General features: G+C 38.8%; 1 protein-coding gene across 2 annotated transcripts; it reads left to right on the top strand.

Moving 5' to 3' along the window:
* Window positions 1-132: 132 nt before the first annotated feature.
* On the top strand, window positions 133-19,560 carry LOC103549191 (calaxin-like). Of its 2 annotated transcripts, none has more exons than XM_008517355.2 (6): window positions 133-495; window positions 10,978-11,133; window positions 12,411-12,515; window positions 14,863-15,014; window positions 17,105-17,209; window positions 19,366-19,560. In XM_008517355.2, exons 1-6 carry the CDS (start codon window positions 438-440, stop codon window positions 19,420-19,422), a joined length of 633 nt encoding a protein of 210 aa, XP_008515577.1. In that variant the 5' UTR covers window positions 133-437; the 3' UTR covers window positions 19,423-19,560. The 2 variants fall into 2 exon arrangements, 1 of the variants encoding a protein (XP_008515577.1); XR_011539519.1 differs by having other exon boundaries at window positions 299-495; window positions 17,105-17,370; window positions 19,366-19,462.
* The last annotated feature ends 135 nt before the right edge of the window (window positions 19,561-19,695 follow it).

Raw genomic sequence — 19,695 nt, 5'->3', positions numbered from 1 at the left:
TGTTGGAATTGCTATAATATTTCAGATCATAGGAGTGATGAAATCACTGCATTTCTATTGAGTGGTAAGAACTGTTGTCGGTTGCATATTTTGCCAGTTACAGTCATGAGTTGCTTAATGACAGGGATATGTGTTGTGCAAACATCATAGAGAACACTTACACAAACGTACATGATAGAGCCTCCTGCATACCTAGGCTGTATGTACTGATCTTATTTGACCACCATTGTATATGTGGTCTGTTCTTGAGTGAAACATTGTTATGCAGCATGTGACTGTACCTGAGAACCTTCTTTGTTTGGTCACTGGAATATTGCCATGGTCATGTTCTGTGTTGATTGTGGCATAGTAAATGGTAGAATCAGTGGCAACCCAGCACGCCCAGGCTTGGATGTGGGCTCTCTGAGAAGTCTGCAATTGTTGAAGCCACACTCAACATGGACCCAAAGGCTCTGAAGAAACTGGTCGAATCTATCAGTAATACTGTCAAGAGCTGTAAGTACTGACCAGACAACCAACACTGCCTGAACATCTTCATTCACTCAAATAGAAACATCAGTATACGTGCTAGTTAGACTTTACAGATGCTTTGTAATCCCAAAAATAGAGTTCCTCTATTTTCTATCTAATATTTTGGCCATTTTAAAAAATAGTAAGTGAACGATTATCCCTGCACTTTCGCTAAAACTGTTTTAGTCATCAGGTGTCCTAAAATCTGTTTGTATATGTGGGAAGAGTAGCTTGAGAATACACATGACACCCTAAGTGCTAAAGGATTAGCTGCCAACCAAGAACTGATGTTGTTATAGTCTAAAATTTAGTAAGAGATTTCAAAGCATGAAGGTTTGCTTTGACGAGTTCTCTGAGTTCTCTGGCACAAAACCCATAGCAGTGGATGATTGCTCTGCTTCAGGGGGTTGACAGAGACACATAAGATATTTAGATGTTGAAAAGATAGCGTGGCGCTTTGCACATGACAAGTGTTTAGTAAAGGTAATCTGACTTAACGGAGTTTGTGGGATTTCTTACCCTGACAGACCGTAAAAAGTAGTCCTGTTTCTCAGGTATAACCACAAGCAAGCCTGATGGATAATTCTGAGAATCTGTTTTTCAAGTTTGAGGAAGTAACTTTTATGGCTTCATTATTGGGCGCTTGCATTTTTCCTTGTGTGCGCTCGGTAGGCTAGGCACACCCTATTTGAGAATCTCACTATAGACTTAATTCAGTTTCCTCTTCGTTCAGGTGGGTTTTAAATGATCTAAGCTCAGGCACATCTCGGGCCTATTTTCCAATCCTGCTGTCATACGACCCTTAAAATCCATCTGGCAGGTGTAGCCACTGTTGAGTGTAATAAATATTTGCTGTCGTTTGCTACTTTCTCTTTTATTTTATTTTAATGAGGTCATAATAGTTTATAACATTTATATTTTTATATACTTATAGGTATATTATGTATCTAAACATTTATATTTGTATATATTATAATAGTTTATAATGTGAATTTCAGGTGTACATTATTATTTGTCAGTCACCATATATATATGCCCCTTTACTCCTTTCACCCACCTCCCAACTCCCTTCCCCTCTGGTAACCACTAATCTGTTCTCTTTGTCTGTGTATTTATCTTCCATGTATGAGTGAAATCATAGTGTTTGTCTTTCTGTGTCTCACTTTTTCACTTAATATAATACCCTCAAGTTATGTCCATGTTGTTGCAAATGGGACGATTTTGTGCTTTCTTATGGCTGAGTAGTATTCTTTTGTATACATGTACATCACATCTTTATCTGTTGATCAGTCGATGGGCACTTGGGTTGCTTCCCCGTCTTGATTATTAAGAATAATGCTGCAGTGAACGTACGGGTGCATAAATCTTTTTGAATCATTGATATGAAATTCTTTGGGTAAATACCCAGTAGTGGGATAGCTGGGTTATATGGTATTTCTATTTTTTTAATTTTTTGAGAAATCTCCATACTGTTTTCCATAATGACTACACCAGTTGGCATTCCCACCAGCAGTGTATGAGGGTTCCCTTTTCTCCACATCCTCTCCAACATTTGTTGGTTTTTGTCTTGGTAATTATAGCCATTGTAACAGGTGTAAGGTGATATCTCAGTGTAGTTTTGATTTGCATCTCCCTGATCATTAGTGATGTTGAAATCTTTTCATGTGCCTTCTGGCCATCTGTATATCTTCTTTTGAAAAATGTCTGTTCATATCCTCTGCCCATTTTTTGATCAAGTTGTTTTGTTGTTGAGTTGTATGAGTTCTTCATATATTTTGGAGATTAACCCCTTGTCAGATATATGATTCGCCAATATTTTCTCCCAGTTGGGTGGGTTGTCTTTTCGTTTTGATCGTATTTCCTTTGCCTTGCAGAAGCTCTTTAGTCTGATGAAGTCCCATTTGTTAACTTTTTCTTTTATTTCCCTTGCTCGAGTAGACACGGTATTCAAAAAGATCCTTCTAAGACTGATGTCAAAAGTGTACTACCTCTGTTTTCTTCTAGGAGTTTTAAGGTTTCACATCTTACCTTCAAGTCTTTGATCCATTTTGAGTTAATCTTTGTGTATGGTGAGAGAGAATGATCTACTTTCCTTCCTTCGCATGTGGCTGTCCAGTTTTCTCAACACCATTTATTGATCCTTTCTCCATTATATATATGTTCTTAGCTCCTTTGTCAAGGTTACCTGTCTGTAGATGTGTAGTTTTATTTCAGGGCTTTCAGTTCTGTTCCATTGATCTGTGTGTCTGTTTTTGTACCAGTACCATGCTGTTTTGATTATTATAGCTTTGTAGTGTGTTTTGAAGTCAGGGATGGTGATGCTACTTTCTTAACAGAGCCTTAGTTTTAGAACATTCAAAAGGAAATTTTACATACTTTAAAAGTCTAACTTCTATTCCCATCATAGTGAGATTATTTTTATCAATGTCTGTTACTCATATGTATAATACCATAATTTATTTGAAAGCAGTTCTCTGAAATACTCCGTAGGTATGAATGTGTAATACTTGAAAAGAACCATATCCCATACAGTCTTCTACCAAGAAGATACTTAAAAGAATTTTTTTTTTTTGAGGAAGATTAGCCCTGAGCTAACTACTGCCAATCCTCTTTTTGCTGAGGAAGACTGGCCCTGAGCTAACATCCATGCCCATCTTCCTCTACTTTATACGTGGGACGCCTACCACAGCATGGCTTTTGCCAAGCAGTATCGTGTCGCACCCAGGATCTGAACCGGCGAACCCCGGTCCACCGAGAAGTGGAATGTGCGAACTTAACCGCTGCGCCCCCGGGCCGGCCCCAAAGTAATTTTTGAAAAAAGGAATGAGTTGCATTCTTTTCTTTTCCCAAAGCTATTCACACTTACTAATTCTTAAGTTATGGTCGAAAGTTCAGGCCCTGAATGCTTAAATATAGCTATTCACCAGTGTAATCAGGTTACGTTTTACACTCAGATTACTAACAGTTGATGTTTATTGAGCTTAGTGTCTCATTGGTGAGACACTGTGCTACATGGTTTATGGTCATCATCTTTAATTCTCGGAACAAACCCTATGAGGTAGGGGATATTTTCCATATTTTCAGATAAGGAAACCAAGCTTTCGATGAAGTTATTTGTCTAAAGTTAACACTGGTAGTAGACTTTTCTGGTAGAAGCAGAGCTAGAACCCAGGTAGTCTGATGCCAGAGCCTGCACTCTCATAATCTTGATTTCTCAAATTAATCCTACTGATCAGCATTATAGACCCTCATGGTCATTCTGTATAGTGCTGTCCCATAGTAAGTGCACAATGAAAATTTTTTGGATTCATCTCGGTTCTTGGGTCTTTCCAGGTGATAGCAGGATAGACGCTGGTCCTCTCTTGACTGGAATTTGATTGTTAATGGGTGCGAGTGGGGAGGACTAACAGCTAGTGCTGCCCAGGCCTTTTCTTCTCAAGAAGAGACTATCTTTTTTTTATTTCTCCTCATGTGCAAAGTTCTAATTGTCCCATGTAACAAAGTTGTAGTAGTTTTCCCTGGGCTTTGCTTTAGAGCTGCTTGGGAGGGAGCCTTTATAATTTGCTAGACCCTCATGTGACACATGGCCTGTTTCAGTTCAAACCACTACCACTGCATAACTCTCCTCTCAGATCCTCAGCTGGTTACCTCGTGACCTCACAAAGAAAATTCATTACCTTACCAAGCAGCTGTTTTTCTTTTTTTCCGGACAGATCTAGAATGTTTTACATTCTAGAGCTAGTATAACTTCTACCTGTTGGTGTTTGTACTGCTCTCTAGAGCTGCGTTGTCCAATGTGATAACCACTAGCTGTGTGTGGCTGTTTAAATGTAAATTAAAACTAAGTAAAACTTAAAATTCAGTTTTGGTCACTCTAGCCACTTTTCAGGTCTCAGTAACCACATGTGGGTTGTGGCTACACAACGAAATTGGACATCACAAATATAGAACATTTCCATCATCTCAGAAAGTTGTATTAGTGCTGCTCTAGAGTCACACAAATCTTTTCCTTTTCCAAATCTTTAATCTAGTGGAGGAGGCAGAGAATTACCTCAGGATGTGATAAAGAGCTTCACGGACGTGCAACCTCTGCATTCTCATAGCCATAGTTAGTTTACCGCTCTGCTAATACTGACTGAAAATTAATTTTTTGGAGAAGGGACCTACATTTTCATTTTGCATTGGGCCCACAAATTCTGTAGTTGATCCTGGCTCTGTACCTCTTATTCATAGTATAGTAGACGTATCTTCAGAATCATGTAAAAGTTTGTATTGAAAATACAGATTCCTGGGTCCCACCTTAGGGAGAAAAAATCGCTGAAAGTGGAGACAAGCATCCAGATTGTTCACTCCACGTATTCTTAGACACACTGAAGTTTGAAGATTCCTGACCAAAATTGTCTTTTCCAAGTGGAACTTCAGTTCTGTCAGCCTAATGTCAATCCCAGGTTTATTGAGAGTGAGTTGGGAATTGACCCAGTCTATTTCACAAGCATTGTCATTTAGCCATAATTTTTCCACTTACATAAGATTAACAAACTTTTTTTATGCTAAGTGAAGAATTTAAAAACTATTCCTAATAATTTCTTGGTTAACTCAACTGATCATTTTGGCATTAAGAGATTACTTTGGATCCTGACTCTCATCCAGCATATTTCTTAACCTCTCCAATTTATAAGTGGTTGATTATCATTAATTGGCAAACGTTTATTGAGAGCCTGCCATTGTGTTAGGCACTACTGGATACTGAGTAGATATTAACATAAGAATGATAAGAGTTTTGTCAGATGCATTGCTAAAATCCAATTACCTTCTGAACTAGATTTCTCTGATCCAATCCTACTAGGAGAAAATAAGTTAAATCTAGTTTAATTTGTCCTTGTATATTCATGAGCTCCTCTTTGAGTGTTAATGAAGTTTTAATACAATTGATAATCTCTTCTGGGACTTAGCCGAGGACCACCTACAGGTCCACTAGTCCAGTATTTGGCTTTCGCTTTATTTATGAGACATAACCTGGGCTCATATGTATGCATACATAGGTTAGTATTTTCCCAGCTATGTCTGCTGAGGGGGCTTATAATGAGTAACACCCCAGTGCCTAGATCTTGGTTTCTAAATACCAGTCTCCAACAGAAAGAACCAGAAGTCCTTGAATAGCTGAACAGAACAGAACGTAAAGGAAAAACCTACTCTACTTTTGTTTGTGTCTTTTACTCTGATAGTACTACCACACACACTTCTGGTCACCAGCAGTGTAGAGGTTTTCCCAACAAGCAGTTCTCTGTGACACTAGCTGGGTGTCCTACAGTTTAACTCAATTCTGACACTACTTTGGTCTGGCATCAGATGCCACAGGTTAAGAGTTCAGTCCCACAAGACTGCCCTCCACTCCAGATGCCAATCACGAGTCCAGGTTGTCACCTGTGCTTCTGCCTGACTGGTTATAAATCAGAGAGAGGTTCCCACAACCCCTTCCTTGGGTTCAGTTCATTTGCTAGAGCAGCTCACAGAACTCAGGAAAACAGTTGTTACTGGGTTACTGATTTGGTATAAAAGGATATAATCAGAGAGAGCAAAGAGATGCCTAGGGCAAGCTATGTGGGAAGAGACGTGGAGCTTCTCTGCTCTCTCCCAGCACTTTTTTGTGTTCACCAGCCTAAAAGCTCCCCAAACCCCATACTTTGGGGGTTTTTATGGAGGCTTCATCACATATGCATGATAGATCATTAACTCAATTTCCAGTCACTCTCCGGAGTATGGGGGGCTGGGAGGCTGAAAGTTCCAAGCTGTTCGATGCTTTTTCTTTCTGGTGACCATGCGGGAGCCGCCAACAGTCAGCTCGTTAGAACAAAAGACATTTCTAAGGGATTTTGGGAGCTCGGTGTTGGGAAACCGAGTCGAAGACCAAGTAGGACAGAAGATGCTCCAAGTGCTTGTATCACTTAGGAAAGTGCAAGGGTATTAGGCACTCTGCCAGGAAGCAGAGGCAGAGACCAATATAGCCATGTGTCGCTTAACAATGGGGATATATTCTGAGAAATACATCATTAGGCAATTTTGTTGCCGTGATCATAGAGTATATTTAGACAATCTAGATGATGTAGCCTACTACACACCTGGGCTATACGGTGCTAATCTTATGGGACCACCATTGTATGTGCAGTCTGTCATTGAGACATCATTAAGCAGTGCCTTACTGTATTTTTTCTATTATTTTGTACAAGGGTAATGCAATGTGAGTCTGGCAAGTAAGAAAGCAGGGAAGTGTTGAAAAAACAAATGATGGGGATATGTGAAAAATATAGGAGCCAACTTGAAAACTCCCAGTGGCCAGAGCTGGAACAATTTGAGCAAGAAAATAACAGTATTGGTATAAAATAAATATGTTTGACTCCATATTGATATAAATGAATACATAAGTGGAAAGGAGACAAATCTTTACAGAAGAATTCCAAATAATGGTAGAGATACCCCTTCCCAACAAACGTAATTCTCTTTTGCTTGAGAGGCTGGATAGATGGTGGAAAGGAAAAATAGTTAACAACAGTGGAGAAACTTGTATACTAGCTTAACCAAGGGATTGGGGTTATCATCAGCAGTGAGACATCATGTTAGTATATATCCCTGATATGTGAAGAGAACAGCACTTTATCTCTGTGGTATTCTTCCCTAAAACATAGTCACAGTCTAATCAAGAGAAAAATGTTAGACACCTAAATTGAGGAACATTCTGCAAAATAAAAACAAGGTCATGAAAAGCAAGGAAACAGAGAACTATCACAGATTGAAGGAAACAAAATGTTTCCTGGATTGGATCCTGGAACGAAAAAAAAAGACATTAATGGAAAAACTGGTAAAATCTGTGGTTTAGTTAATAATGTGCCAATGTTAGTGTATTAGTTTCAACGAATGTTCCATAGTTGTGTAAGATGCTAACATTAGAGAGAAAGTGAAGAGTTTATGGGAACTCTACTAGCATTGCATCTCTTAGGTAAATCTAAAATTATTCCAAACTAAAAAGTTTAATTAATAACAGGCCATTCTCTAGCATCTCAACACCATTCTCATTACCCACGATTTCTCAAATATCATTTACAATGGTTCCTTAACCACATGTGTAAGGTTTTTAGATACAATGAAATCTGAGTTACATGGATAAAACTCAGAAAAAGTTAAATTATTACCTGCTGAAGATTGTGTCAAAAATCCTCGATTGCTTCTTTGGATGACTTGTCAATATTTGCCTTGGAGCAGCTCCTGACTCTTAAACCTCATTTTGTTCAGGGGTTCGTTTTCACACTATGTTGGTACTAACATTTCCACTCAGATGATAATTCTCCATCAGAGTTGAGCTGGACTACTTATCAGGCAAGCATTAATATACTATGCATTCCGTACACGTCCACACCTGAGCTTCCTTTTTCTTCATATCCCAAAAAAAGACTGCAGATGTTTTCTTCAAAGCAGCTGCATCCCCTTCTGTGACCTAGTCTTGAAAAGCAGCATCACTTCATTTCCACTGTACTCTCTTGGGTTGAAACGGTTACAGAAATCTCCCTAGCTTCAGAAGAAGGAGACTTAGACCTCATTTCTCTAAGGGAGGAGTATCAAAGTCACGTTGTAAGGAGCATATGGGATGGAATAAATTGTTAAGTTATCTGTGGGAAAATACAACCTGTCGCATCTGGATTCACCATTCAGAAGGTAGTTTCAAGAAGCTACTGCCATGGGGCGGGCCCCGTGGCCGAGTGGTTAAGTGCGCACACTAGGCTGCTGAGGTCCAGGGTTTCGCCGGTTCAGATCCTGGGCGCAGACATGGCACCGCTCATCGGGCCATGCTGAGGCAGCGTCCCACATGCCACAACTAGAAGGACCCACAACCAAGAATGTGCAACTGTGTGCTGAGGGGCTTTGGGAAGGAAAAAAAAAATCTTAAAAAGAAAAAAATCTACTGCCAAAGTGATTGTCCCTAAATGCAAATCTGATCCTGTTAACTTATCAGCCAAAACTTCCATTAAGCTCCCCAATGGAAAGTCAAACAGTTTCTGCCACCTGGGCACACCAAGCTGTCTACAGCTCTCAGAGCATGCTTCTATACCTTCAAGCTGCTTCCTCTGGCAAATGCTTACTCCTTTTGTAGGCCTTAGGCACTTTCTCCCTGAGACCCTTCTTAATCTCTTAGCACCTCCCCCAACTCATTATTCCTCCCTTTGGGTCACTGCCAAACACTATCAATCATAGTGCTTGTAGTACTTTATTGCACTTCTTTATCTCTTGAAAAAAGTGTAACAAATTTGAGGGCAGGAACCATGGTGTAGTTATTGCCTGGTTCATGAGAGGCCCTTAATAAATGCTTATTGGATAGATAAAAATGACCTTTACATTGTATTTCATGGCTTATAATTACACTGTGAAGCCTGAGGATCTAATTCAGTTTATAAAATAGTATTATTACATACCTATGTAATTGCTTATTCTTTAGATTTATCAATCATTACCCTAAAAATCAAATCATTCTTCTGACCACAGTAGAAACACTAATGTTGTAACCTGCATATTTGCTATGTGTTGTTATTGATTTCATTTGGGAGCCTGAAATCACCTCAAAGACAGCATCTATAATTATTTATTTCTCCTTACCTTCCTCACACGAAAAAAAGGCCGGCCCCACGGCCAAGTGGTTAAGTTCGCAGGCTCCACTTTGATGTCCCAGGGTTTCACCAGCTTGGATCCTGGTTGCAGACCTGGCACTGCTCAGCAAGCCATGCTGTGGTGGCTTCCCACATAGCACAGCCAGAAGGGCCTACAACTAGAATATACAACTATGTACTGAGGGGCTTTATTTTTATTTTATTTTATTTTTTTGAGGAAGATTAGCCTGGAGCTAACTGCTGCCAATCCTCCTCTTTTTGCTGAGGAAGACTGGCCCTGAGCTAACATCCATGCCTATCTTCCTCCACTTTATATGTGGGATGCCTACCACAGCATGCCATGTCAAGCGGCACCATGTCCACACCTTGGATCCAAATCAGCGAACCCAGGAGCTGCTGAAGCGGAATGTGTGCACTTAACTGCTGTGCCACCAGGCTGGCCCCTGTACTGGGGGGCTTTAGGGAGAAGAAGAAAAAAAAAGAGATTGGCAACAGATGTTAGCTCAGGTGCCAAACTTTAAAAAAAAAAAAAAGTGAATGATGAAAAGCAAGAGAAAACGAAAAATAGTAACTAGCTTTCCATCCTGACCTTTCTAGATCTCTCAAAAAGTCTCTGACTCATAGCATTAGACTTTTAGACATTGAAAAAGTCTCAGAGATCATCTAGGACAATACCCAATTTTTATAAGTGAGGACTCTGAGGCATAAAGAAGCTCTCTGACTTGTCTAAGTCTCTCAGATATTTAATAGGATAAGAAACAGAAATGAAACCCAGATGTTTGTCTAGTATCTCCAACCCACTAAGTCTAATCCCTTAGTTCTCAGTCCTCAAGGTGCATTAGAATTATCTGTGCACTTCTTAAAACTACCATTAGTTTACCAAGTCTGGAATGAGATCCAGGTATATGAATATTAAAAAGTTTCAGTTTGAAAATCAGTCCTAAAGTCCTACTGCTTTTCTGCAGCATCTCAGGCTCCCTTCCCACTTTCTGATCTCATTTCCACCTCCCTAGCCAAAGTCCTATCACTCCAAGCCGGCTTCTATGCTTCCAGTTTTCTACTTCAATTCTACTTTGCCAGATGAATTTTCCTAAACCACTTCTCAACCCTTAGAGCATAGAAGAGTCAACCGAGCTCTTATCTAGAAGCTAATTTCTGGACCTGCTGTTAGCAATTCTGACTTGGTAGGTCTGGGGCAAGTCCCAGTAATCTGCATATTTAACAAGCAATGGAGAGGGCATTGGTTCTCATACAGATGGTCTATAGATGACACCATGAGAAACACTGTTCTAGTAAAACAAATGTTAATCCTCTAACCAGGCATTCAAGGCCTCTACCACCAGTTCATTCTCTTCAATCTTGTTTTTCACTTCTTCCCAACTTGCTGTGCTCATTTCCACTTCTACCTCTTTCCTTTACTCATGTTATTCCCTCCTCCTGGAATTCTCCACTTCTTTACCACCCCCAACACATTCCTTCCTATATAAATACTGTGCATCTTTCAAGGCCCAGTTCACTCTGCTGCCATGAAAATGGCCCAACTCCTCTTTCCCATACTGATTTCTCTTTCTTCACATGTCTATAGTGGTGAGTACATAATTTATCATTTATATATTGTCTAATGAGACTTCTGAGTAAGGCCCATCTTAATTGTGTAAGCTCTTAAGTAACAAGTACATATCATACTTTTTTTAATCACTAGAGCATCTAGCATCATAGGAACAAAATAGCTGCTTAGTAAAATATTTTTAATTGGTTTGGAGAACTCAATGATTAAATCTAAGTTGTATTTATTTGTATTTTCATTTTACAGTCAAAAAAAGTGAAGTAGAGTGTCTCATAAGACTTTTTCACAAGTTGGTGGGAAGAGCTGATGTCAGACTTGATAACGTTGGACTAGATCGTAATGCGTTTCGAGGGATCCTGTACAGCATATTTGGAATGACTGATGATGTACTAATGAATAGGGGTAAGAAGTCATAAGAAGCTGAAATGGGCCAAGCTGAGATGGGAAATATGTTAATATATGACAAATACGTACATCTATGTTCAATTTTCATCAAAGACTTTGAATTTTTTAATACCAAACTAGAAAGACATAATTCTGGTAGTGCTATCAATATAAAATAGTAGTTGATTTGATTGTGAGGATGGTTTTTCATATAAACTCACTCAGAATTTCCTGTCTCATAGTTGTACCACTTTGAGAGAGAACTAGTAATGAACTAAATAAGTTAGCAGTATTGTTTTTGTAAAGGATAAGCATATGGCTTTTAATCATGGTGTCTTTGGATTCATATGCTGTAGACATGTAAATTATTAAATTATTAGATCTTTTTCCTCATAAAAAATGAAGAATGTATCAGTACAAAAAATGATAATTACTCATTGTACTGAAAAAATCAAAGATCATATATTTAAAAATAGGAAATTATTTAATGTGATCCATTGAATTTCACTAACAGATTTTTTAGTGTTCAATTTGATAAGTTTTGACATATGTATACACCCTTGAAACCTTAGCCATAATCAAAATAATTAACATATCCATCACCCCTGAGTCAATAATATCTTATTTTCTATAGGATAGTACTAAGATTTCATTGGTAAGTTTTAAAACAATGTGTTACTTTAGTAATTTCTCTTTACATATTGTACAAACTTTTTTTTTTTTTTGAGGAAGATTAGCCCTGAGCTAACATCTGCCGCCAATCCTCCTCTTTTTGCTGAGGAAGATTAGCCCTGAGCTAACATCCATGCCCATCTTCCTCTATTTTATATGTGGGATGCCTGCCACAGCATGGCTTGATAAGTGGTGTGTAGGTCCACACCTGGGATCTGAAACAATGAACCTCAGGCCGCCAAAGCAGAACGTGCGGATTTAACCACTGCGGCAAACCAGGCTGGCCCCTACAAACTCATTAGAACAAAATTTTGCCACTCTTTTTAGAATAAAAATTGTCACATTGATTAGCTCCACTGTTGGTCTTCTTGGCTCATAGCAACTGTACAAGCATCACAAGTGAAGCTCATCATTGATCATAGAGGAGAATGACTCTTTTCTGTCTATGAAAATCTGGGGGAAATGTATTTCTAGTAATTTTGACTCTTTCAAGGAAGATCGTGCCAAAACCTTATTTTCCTCTCAATTTGGGAGGAAAGGTTTTTAAAAAATCTATTCCTACATACATACTTTTGAATTATAAAATAGCTGTAAAATACACTTACACCTTCTCTTTTTTTCAGTATTTTTTGCATTTGACAAAGACAATGATAACTGCATAAATGTAAAAGAATGGGTTAAAGGATTATCGGTTTTTCTTCGAGGGACTTTTGAAGAAAGGCTGAAGTGTAAGATTTCTATATGTGATTACTGACTTAGTAATATATATTGTCAATTTTGTATTTAGTGAATGCTTAAATATTTTTTAAAAATATAAAATCAGTGTTCTCTACAGCAACCTTGCAAAAATAGTTCGTGACAGCTTAAAAAAGAAAAGAAATGGGTGGCCTATTTCATAGGCGAGTCCCCAGCCCCAGGGTCCCCAAATACCTCCTTCACTGCTTCTGTAATGTCCAAATATCACCAGGGTGGGTCTTCGGCTTAAGGCCCAGACTAAGAACAGCAGCCAAGCATCAGGGCTGGTGCCAACTCTATTCAGCTGGCAAGGCTGAGGTTTCTGAGGCTGCCTCTGGGCTCAGCAGGAAATGGGCCTTGATATGGGGGAGCGTTTAGGTCACACTGGGGCCATTCCTTGTCTTTTCATCAAAGAAAATGTGAGGAATTGACACAAAATAAGGTAAAACACACATTAACCACCAGACATCAATACTGTAGTGTTAGAGTTAGTGTAGAGGAGGGAAGAAGGTTGAGGACACTGAAGGCCCAAAGGGAGGAGGATTGAAGAGGGAGCTTTCTATAGAAAAGGAACGTTAGGAATTCCAAAGACAAAAATCTTCCAAGTCACAATTTTGCCTAGAAATAGCTCTGGCCTCTCACTCCACCTGTACCATTGGTGTGATATATATTTTCTATGTTTTGCACCTCTGGTGCCAGGATTTGGGGTGAGGAACCCTAGAAAGAGAATAGGAACAATTTTAAATAGCAGTTTTCAAGGGATCAAATTGCTTAAAGTGTCAAATTGCTTAAGAAAAGACTGCAGAGTTCTGAGTAAGTAAGCATATTTTAATTCCTTTTTGTCCTTCCACTTGAATTCGGATTTGGGATATTCAAAAGAATATCCCTAAGTTAAATACATGTTTTTAAAACCATAGCAACATTTTAAAAAATCACCAACTTTCTCTGACATTTGTGACTTTGTTTCTTTGTGTTTTTTTCTCTTTGATTTTTTTAAATTAAGGTATCATTGACATACACTATGTGGTTTTTCCCTTAACTTTTCTCCGGTCTAATTTTTCACAGGATAACATTTAAATACATTGCCCTCTAAGTTTGTTGCAGCTTTCTTATACAGAAGTCTCACTGAGAAGTTAAAAAGCTCAGTTTTATGGATGTAAATTCTTATGGTAATCCTAATACTTGGTGAAAATGGTCATGACACTGAACGCAGCTGCATGTTACTGAACAGCATCACACTATCACACTATCAAAAGATTTTCCTCTTCTAATCCCAGTTCCTAAAAATGTTTCATAGACATATCAAGATGTGTTAATTTGGGGAAAATACTTCTTTTAGTAGGGTTGTGATGCAAACTCATATGTGTGCTATAGACTGGAGAAACTCAATAAAAATACAGCTAATCTGATACTCCGGAGGTTTATACCTGGTTCTAGTGCTTTTACTAAAACGTTTAAGTAGATTACAAAGAGCTCCACAAGAGCTCTTTCACTGCTGTATTCCCAGGACCCGAGGAAGGTCATTTGTGGGATGAATGAGTGAACTGTCGTAATGCTTACACAGTGAGATGGAAGTCCCTCTCCAGGAAGAGAGAGAGCATTTTGGATAGTGCAGATGGGCAGGCCCCAAGGAGATGACAGACTCACTACCCAAATATATTAAAAAATGCTCTTTGTCAGTGACATAGTCAAGTGTGTACTTAGTTTTTGTACTCTATGTAAGAAGAGAATCATAATACTGAGATAATCAAACACATATATATGTATGTGTATATATGAATTGTATGATGAAAGGTTTAAAAAATATGTATCCCCTTTATTGCAGCTTCATAACATTTTTAAACCCTCAGTTTCAAAATCCAGAAACTATAAGTCTATCTTTTCACATCCAAAGGGGTACTTAATCTTGTGGAAAGAAATATAATAAAGGGTGCTTTATTTTAAATTGTCTCTACCATATAGACCAATAATTGTAGCTTGTATAATTTGTTTTTATTTATTTATTCATTTATTTTTGAGGAAGATTAGCCCTGAGCTAACTACTGCCAATCCTTCTCTTTTCGCTGAGGGAGACTGGCCCTGAGCAAACATCCATGCCCATCTTCCTCTTTTTTTTATATGTGGGACGCCTACCACAGCATGGCTTTTGCCACGTCCGCACCCAGGATCCGAACCGGTGAACCCCTGGCCGCCGAGAAGCGGAACGTGTGAACTTCACCGCTGTGCCACTGGGCCAGCCCCGTGTTTTTATCTTTTTTTGTTATATATTGAAATAACTAAGGAGAAGACTGATGACATTTTAACTTAACCAAGTCTTTAAACTTCTTATGCTTTGAAAAGTCTGTTTTGAAGTCTATTATCTGAATGGTGATGGTTACATTTCTCGAGAGGAAATATTTGACATGTTGAAGAACAGTCTACACCAACCGTCATCTGAAGAAGAGACTGATGAAGGAATAAAAGAGTTGGTAGACATAACACTGAAGAAAATGGTAAGAATGAAAAACTATAATTCATTATATCCAATCAAGTGGATATGGATTAAAGCTAATGAGGAAGAAATGATTTCTTTCCCTCTGTAATGAATGTAAACTTTACGAGAGCAGGAGTTTCTCTGCTCTATCCACTGCCTAGTACTGTGCCTGGCTGATTGTGGGTGCTCAATAAATATTTATGGAATGGCTGAGTGATGAAATGATCACTATACAAAATGAATTTAATTTTATTTTAAAATATTTTACTATAAGTAAAAACTCATTAATTAGGGGAGGAGCAGATTCACGTAAAATTTGATGCTACTGTAGTTCGTCTTCATGACCTTAACCCTCCAATCCATCTAAACACTCATTATGACAAAATAACATAATAATGATAGTTGGCCCTTAAAGAGTGCTTTCATATGCCCTGCCCTTCGCAGAACTTTAATATACAAACTCATTTTATCCTCAAAACAACCTCTGAAGTAAAAGTTATTCCATTTTGCAAATCAGAAAACTGAAGTGCAGATGGGTTTACCTAAGGTCACACTAGAAAATGGGGTGCAGAATTCATCTTTCAATAAAACCAATAATGTATCTTTATTATGGACATGGTGAACTCTCCTTTTCTTACTATGACACTAAACTGGCCACCAGTGAAGCTTTGTGACTCTAAGGCAGCCTGGGGGCAGTTCACCCCTATTACTCTTTAGTTCAGGAAAGAAGCAGATGATAGGGCTGCCGAGTCTCAGACTCAGCTAACACAGACTCCAGAATATCTTCTTCCATTAGAAATACTCTCACTAGCCGCTGCTAGGGCTGAGGGTAGACTTCTTGAGAGACAGCACCAACCCCACCTCCTTCTTTTTTTGAAAGGAGATGTTATGGAGTGAACATTTTTCTGAAAATTATTCAAACCTTTCTCAAAATAGACCCTCAGCAGCCCTATTTAATTATGCTCAGCAGTGAAGACACAAGGACTCATCCAATCCAATCCAAATTCAATTAAATAGTTAAAGGCATTCATAATCTGCAGACATGCTCCCCCCATGATTTACTTAACCTTCCATGGTCCCTGTCATGAATGCTCCACCCCTGGCAGGTCTTCTTCCTGACTTGCACTCCTGCTTACTGTCAGAATTCAGGTTAGGCCATTCTTCTGCATTTCCTCCTCACACCTTTCCACCTATCTGGATCCCAACCATCCTTCAAGGCCCAGCAGTGGTCTGCAAGCTTCTCCTCGTGACCCTGGTCCATCTTGAAGTGTTACTGTCCTAACTCCCAGTACCTTGCTCCTTAACTGAACGACTTCACTTTTATCCTTTTTCCATGTTGGGCTCCCAAATACGAGATCTTTTGAGGAACAAGTTCTGTTACTGAAAATTATGCTTGAAAATCTTTGCCCTTATTTTGTCACAAATGTGGCAATGTAATAATGGGCCTCCTCTGATTTTTTGTCTTATTTCCCCAATTACAGTCCAAGTCCTTTAGGTACAGGGCTGCATTTTCTCTAGCTAAGGTAACTCAGGTGTCTTAGTCTGCTTGGGCTGCTATAACAAAATACCATAGACTGGGTGGCTTAAACCACAGAAATTTATTACTCACAATTCTGGAGACGGGAAAGTCCAAGGTCAAGGTGACAGCAGATTCACTTCCCTGAGGAGGGGCTCTTTTCCTGGCTTTCAGACAGCCGCCTCCTCAATGTGTTCTCACATGGCAGAGAGACAAAGTTCTGGTCTCTCTTTCTCTACTTAGAATGGCACTAATTGCATGATAGGGGCCTCACCTTCATGACCTCATCTAAACCTAATTACCTCCCAAAGTCCCCCACCTCCAAATACCATCACACTGCGGTTAGAGTTTAACATATGAATCGGGAGTGGGGACACAAATATTCAGTCCATAATACCAGGTATGCCTATTAGATTAATAGGAATAAAATAAGTGGCCTCCATAAATAAGTACCTTTTGATTTATGTAAGTAGTACTTACAGAAGTATGTACTCACAGTTTTACTTGGTAAAACCTTTTATTCTAGACAGTCATTTTCCATGCAAAACTAAAAACTACCCTATCGTTTACCAAGAAATCATCTTCCTCCCTAGGATTATGACAATGATGGCAAGATATCTTTTGCAGACTTTGAAAAAGCAGTGAAAGAAGAGAGACTTTTGTTGGAGGTGTTTGGACCATGTTTACCAGAAGCAAAGGTACAGTGCCAACAGCCCAAACTGGTTGAAGCAGAATCTTAAAGGATCGGAAAATACTACTTGCTAGACACTCACCTGTGTGGGGCTTCAGCCCGCTGCTGAAGTTCAGGCGACCATGAAGGCCCTGGCCCCATCCTAGCATTTTGGGACTCAAGACAGTGGTAACTATTTAAGTAATTATATTCCACAGACTTTTGTTGAGTTTATAACCTCTTTAGCTATACATAATTCCCAATTTCCTGTATGTTAACAATGTTTTCCCGAAGAAAACCAGGGTATATCGGCTTGCTTAAGGGATAGAACAGTGAATAAAGAGTGGATTCAACAAGGGCCCACCATAAACTGCTGGGAGAAAACGATCTCTTTCAATACAAATATTTTCAAACAATGAGAATAAATTTTTAACCTTTTGGACACATATATTACTTTATAGAATTTTACTTATGCTCATGAAAGTTTTTCATGTATGAATTTGACAAAAGTTTTCTGAGCTGGAAAAGCCAGCTTAATAATTGATTTGACTCATTTCCTTTCTTAATTCTTAATCAACTGTGCTTTGTGAACATGATATACGAAGAAAATTTTATTCTCTGCAGTAATTTAGACGGTGATTTTGTGAATGAACTTGCATAATGTGAAGCTACCCTTAGCCATCTCAGCTCGTCTAACTTGTCCAACTGCAGTTTATTGCCACATTGTAATTATCTACCAACGTGTGTTAAAAAGCAACGTGTGAAAGGCAAACTCCTTGTTTTAGGGGACTAGTGGGTGAAACAGTATAGAGTACCGGACTGGAGCACCAACACGCTCCCGGACAGTTCCTCTGCAGCCCAGCTATCGAGAGCCTTCCTACTCTAAGTATAGCCTGTGCACCAGCCACGATGGTATCACCTAGGAACTTGTGAGAAATGCAGAATTCCAGACCCAAACCAACTGAATCAGAATCCTTTTTTTCGGTTTCAGAAACAAAAGTTTCTTTCTTTCTCTCACTATGGTCAAATATTGTGTGTGTTGGTGGGGATGGGGCCTCGACAGTCACAGAACAGGAAGGATTCCATTCAGGAACACAGAACCCACTTAGCAGCTCCTCCCTTTAGGGCTGTCAGAGAATTTTTTTTAAATTGTGGTAAAATACACCTAACAAAATTTACCATCTTTACCAATTTTAAGTGTACAGTACAGTAGTGTTAAGTACATTCACATTACTGTGCAACCAATCTCCAAAACTCTTCATCTTGCAAAACTGAAACTCTCTGCCCATTAAACAACTCCCCTTTCCTGTCACCTGCCAGCCACTGGCTGCCACTATCAGAATTTTTTTTTTTTTGAGGAAGATTAGCCCTGAGCTAACATCTGCTACCAATTCTCCTCTTTTTGCTGAGGAAGACTGGCCCTGAGCTAACATCCGTGCCCATCTTCCTCTACTTTATATGTGGGATGCCTGCCACAGCATGGCTTACCAAGCAGTGCCATGTCCGCACCTGGGATAGAAACTGGTGAATCCTAGGCCACTGAAACGGAATGTGGGAACTTAACCACTGCACCTCTGGGCCAGCCCCCAGAATTTGCATTTTAATAAGATCCTGAGGTGAAGATTCATAGCTCTTTGAAGTCTGAGAAGCCCGATCTAGATAACTTGCTCTTTCCAATTCTATGCTCAGGTGTCTTTTACCTGAGAGTTCAGCAAAAAATGTATCGAATTCCCTTACTAGGAACAGGGCCAAACCCTCTGCCTGCAGCTTCTTTTAACACCATTCACTCCTTAGTGCCGTGCTAGCAAGCTGAATCAGTAGGTCACAACTGAAGATGAACCTTATTAACTGATACATTCCAATTCAATCCATTAGACAAGAGGGCCTCAAGCATAGGAAGAAAAGAAAAACTGACACCATTTGGTATGGGCCTTCTCAAGTTATTTTTATCAGTAAAAAAAAAAAAGGAAACAACCTAGATAAACTTGGCTTTGCAAATATATGGTCCACTGACAGAAAAAAAAAATGTGAGTGTGCTACAAGTAGTGGTATAAGTCTAGCATTTACAAATACTGATCTGCTTTTGCCACAGATCAAATAAATTCTTCTTAGAAATTAATTAAAGCATGTAAGCTTCTAATTTCAGCTTTGTTCTAATAGTTTATTAACTTTTTTACTTTACAGAATTGTCTTGATTTTGAAGCCCTGGCATTCAGACATATCCTGACTTCTAGGTTTTGAATGTGAATCACTCAATATTTGTATTAAAATCAGAAACAGATTCTGGTTGCCTATCTTTGTTTGTATTGTAAAGTTTCTATATTTGCTTCAATTAATTTACATGTAGTCTTGCAATGTGAGAGGTAAATTTATGAAAACAGTTTCCGTAATATTAAGTATGGATCAAAATAATATCTATAATAAGTAATGATAATCTAACTTTATTTTTTTTTAAGTTAGCTATCAACCTTGGATCCTGTGGAAAATACTGTGAATTAGCCATCACAACTCTCT

Source organism: Equus przewalskii, chromosome 4, assembly GCF_037783145.1.
Source record: "Equus przewalskii isolate Varuska chromosome 4, EquPr2, whole genome shotgun sequence".
NCBI lineage: Eukaryota > Metazoa > Chordata > Mammalia > Perissodactyla > Equidae > Equus > Equus przewalskii.
Note: the sequence above shows the minus strand (reverse complement) of the source record. Positions and strands in the feature narration are given on the sequence as shown.

Excerpts from the sequence above, each read along its gene's own strand:
- LOC103549191 (XM_008517355.2), top strand. The coding sequence starts at position 438 with ATGGACCCAAAGGCTCTGAAGAAACTGGTCGAATCTATCAGTAATACT. Across the intron at positions 15,015-17,104 it reads ACATAACACTGAAGAAAATG|GATTATGACAATGATGGCAA; the intron begins GTAAGAATGAAA and ends CTTCCTCCCTAG. Across the intron at positions 17,210-19,365 it reads CATGTTTACCAGAAGCAAAG|AATTGTCTTGATTTTGAAGC; the intron begins GTACAGTGCCAA and ends TTTACTTTACAG.